This window comes from Panthera tigris, chromosome B4 (genome assembly GCF_018350195.1).
Source record: "Panthera tigris isolate Pti1 chromosome B4, P.tigris_Pti1_mat1.1, whole genome shotgun sequence".
Classification (NCBI taxonomy): domain Eukaryota; kingdom Metazoa; phylum Chordata; class Mammalia; order Carnivora; family Felidae; genus Panthera; species Panthera tigris.
The window spans coordinates 28942803-28946584 of NC_056666.1; the positions used below are offsets into that span (position 1 = coordinate 28942803).

General features: G+C 40.0%; 1 protein-coding gene across 2 annotated transcripts; it reads left to right on the plus strand.

The window, feature by feature from the left end:
- The first annotated feature begins 1379 nt into the window (after nt 1-1379).
- Nucleotides 1380-3782, plus strand: LOC102966112 (transcription factor BTF3-like). Of its 2 annotated transcripts, XM_042991355.1 has the most exons (2): nt 1380-1764; nt 1822-3782. In XM_042991355.1, the coding sequence occupies exons 1-2, from the start codon at nt 1380-1382 to the stop codon at nt 1899-1901; spliced, it is 465 nt and encodes a 154-aa protein (XP_042847289.1). In that variant the 3' UTR covers nt 1902-3782. The 2 variants fall into 2 exon arrangements, with proteins under 2 accessions (XP_042847289.1, XP_042847288.1); XM_042991354.1 differs by having other exon boundaries at nt 1380-3782.

A 3782-nucleotide genomic window follows, 5' to 3' on the forward strand; every position in this document is an offset into this window, starting at 1 on the left:
TACAATCTTCTACATATAGTATTATTTATCCACAAATGTAATACTTTGCATTTGTCCTCACTAAAGATAGACTGTTACTTAAAAATATGGCCTTTAACTTTGTAGCAACGTGGATGGAATTGGAGAGAGTTATGCTAAGTGAAATAAGCCATACAGAGAAAGACCGTTACCATATGGTTTCACTCTTATGTGGATCCTGAGAAACTTAACAGAAACCCATGGGGGAGGGGAAGGAAAAAGAAAAAAAGAGGTTAGAGTGGGAGAGAGCCAAAGCATAAGAGACTCTTAAAAACTGAGAACAAACTGAGGGTTGATGGGGGGTAGGAGGGCGGGGAGGGTGGTGATGGGTATTGAGGAGGGCACCTGTTGGGACGAGCACTGGGTGATGTATGGAAACCAATTTGACAATAAATTTCATATATTGAAAAAAATATATGGCCTTTAATTACATATGTGGACTCAGAAATTAAAATGATTTGTAGTTAATTCACTTGAGATAGATAGGTTGCTTTCTCATCTGTAAATTGTGGAGTGGGGGTTTGAGAGTGTGCTATTTACACGAGACCACATAGTTAATAGCAGCAGAACCTGTACAGCCATACCCAGTGGCCTTGGTTATGAGGATTGCGTGAGATAATGTGAAGTGCTTAGAGCAGTGCTGGCACTTGGTAAGTGTTCAATAACTGTTTGGAATTCACCCCGGGGACATTAAATATAGTGAGATTTGAGTTTTCGAAAGAATGCTCTGGCAACAGAATGAGATGGGGAAAGGTTTAGAATTAAGACTGGAAGCAGGGAGAGCAGTTAGGGAACCACAGCAGTAGTTCAGAAGAGATTATGGTGGTCTGAACACATGTGGCAGTGATGCAGATGGAGAGAAGTATACCAATTCAATACAGAGAGGAATTTTTATTTCTTTATTTTTAATTTTTTAAGTTTATTTATTTGAGAGAGACAGAGAGAGAGAGAGCAAGGGAGGGGCAGAGAGGGAGTGAGACAGAATCCCGAGCAGGCTCCGTGCTGTCAGCACAGAGCCTGATGAGGGTCTTGAACCCACCAACTGTGAGATCATGATCTGAGCCGAAACCAAGCGTGGGATGCTTAATCGACTGAGCCACCCAGGTGCCCCATAGAGGAATTAAAAAAAAAATCATTTTTGCCTTATGAATGTGGGAGGTTAGGTAGGAGGGGAAAAAATGAGCATGATTCAGGTTTCTTGCTCAGTGAGATGGGTAAATAGTGGTGTCCTTTATTTAGAGAACACTAGAGCTGCCATCTTGTGTCCCCGCCGTGTGTGCACCTGATCTCAGATGGTCCACCCGAGACCCCCTGTGCGCCAACCCTAGTCCCAGGCGCGGCCCCATTTCCTCTCCAACAAGATGAAAGCAACTACCATGAAGCAGGAGAAACTCGTCAAACTGCAAGCGCAAGTGCGCATTGGTGGGAAAGGAACGGCTCGCCGAAAAAAGGTGGTTCATCGAACAGCTATAGCAGAAGATGACAAAAACCTTCAGTTCTCCTTAAAGAAGTCAGGGGTAAACAATATCTCTGGTATTGAAGAAGGGAATATGTTCACAAACCAAGGAACGGTGATCCACTTTAACAACCGTAAAGTTCAGGCATCCCTGGCAGCGAACACTTTAACCATTACAGGCCATGCTGAGAGGAAGCATCTGACAGAAATGCTACTCAGTATCTTAAACCAACTTGGTGCAGACAGTCTGACTAGTTTAAGAAGGCTGGCTGAAGTTCTGCCCAAACAATCTGTGGATGGAAAGGTACCACTTGCTACCGGAGAGGAGGAGGATGATGAAGTTCCAGATTTTGTGGAGAATTTTGATGAAGCTTCCAAGAAGGAAGCAAACAGAATTGAATCAACTTCTGAAGAAGATAAAGCTTGAAGAAGTTACTGGCAGCTGCTATTTTATATTATGACTGCTTTTTAAAAATTTTGTTCATGGATCTGATAAAATCTAGATCTCTAATATTTTTAAGCCCCAACCCCTTGGACACTGCAGCTCTTTTCAGTTTTTGCTTATACACAATTCATTCTTTGCAGCTAATTAAGCTGAAGAAGTCTGGGAATAAGTTTGAAACAAGATTTAAAAAAAAAGAATACTAGAGAAGAACCAAATTGCACATGTGGCTTCTTTATAGGGTGAAGGGGAAGAGGAAAGATGACCTTAATGTGGAACAAATTGAGTTTGAAATGTGTTACTTACATCCAAGTGGAAACAATCACACTACATATATATGGAACATCACTGTCTAATAAGAACTTTCTGCAGTGATATAAGTGTCCTAGATTTGTTCTATCAAATATGGTGGCTACTATGCCAAATGGCTTTTGAAGATTATTAAAATGGCTAGTCTAAGGAGCTGAATCTTTAATTTTAATTTTAATTAATTTACATTTAAGTTGTCATGTGGTTAGTACTTAGCATATTGAACTGCAGAGGCTTAGAGTTTAGAGTCAAGAGGTGAAGTGATAAATAATAAAATCTGATGAGTAAAATCATATTAGTTTAAGGGAAATTAGAGATGGTTTTATGCTGGCTATCTTGGAATAAAGATTAATATTAGAGAATTCCTAGTTTGACCATAACAGCATATCAATTTTATTGCATACATTAAACCTGTTGTGAACTTTTTAGCTGATTTCTAAGCCCAGTCAATACCTTAAATCACTCACTGTAAACTTAAGTAGTTCTTCCTCTAATCATAAATATTTCCCCAGAATCAGATGTGTGTGTGGGTGGGTGAGGTAGGGAGGCTCTCTTGTTTTTAGAATTTCAAAATTTGGTGAACAAAATCAGTGTTCACTCTCTGTATATCCCTTACAAAACTTTGGTCATAGCTTGTTTCATCTTTCCAGACTAGAGACCAAATGTCTTTAGTCTATTCACAATTCTCTTATATCCATGATCATTCTGGTTGCTTTTTCTGTAAACTTAAGAATTTTTTTCTTGAAGTAGACAAACCAGAATTAAAACAATGAATTCTAGCTACTTACAACAATGGCTTATTACAAGGGTAAACTTTGTTTTGCTTTTTTACTACCCTTTGGCTGGATATCTGGAGCCACAGAAGTATCATGGTATCGTGGGTTGAATAGTGGCCTCAAATGTATGTCCAAGTCCTAATTCCCAGAACCTGTGAATATTACCTTATATGGCAAAAGATGTGATTAGATTGAGGGTCTTGAAAGGTTTATCCGGGATTATGTGGGTGCGCTCTAGAGCAACTGCATGTGTACAATAAAACGAAGACAGAGGGAGTTTTCAGACACACTGAGAGAAGTCAATGTGAACACAGAGATGGACAGAGTTTGGACTGCTGCCACCATGCACCAAGGAATGCCAGCCAGGCAGCCATCAGGAGCTGGATGGCACAAGAAATGGATTCTCCCCAAAGAGCATCCAAAGGCAGAGCCCTGCTGACAGCTTGATTTCAGCTCAGCAAAAACTTACTCTGGACTTCTGGCCTTCAGAATTATGGGAGAATAAATTTCTGTTGTTTTAAAGCCATCATTTGGTAATTTATTATTGCAGCCACAGGTAACTATACAGGTGGTCAGAAATGAAGTCTTCAGTGGAGACTAATGCTCTGTAATACTAATAGTCCTACATACGAACCCGTTTTTGTTTCATAGGACTACAAAAGTAGGGCAGATTATTCTCTAAGACTGGATTCTCTTTCGAAATGCATGGTTATACATTTGCCTATGTGAAACTCTTGTGTGTGTGTGTGTGCCTAATTGGTTCAGAATATACCCTCGTGAA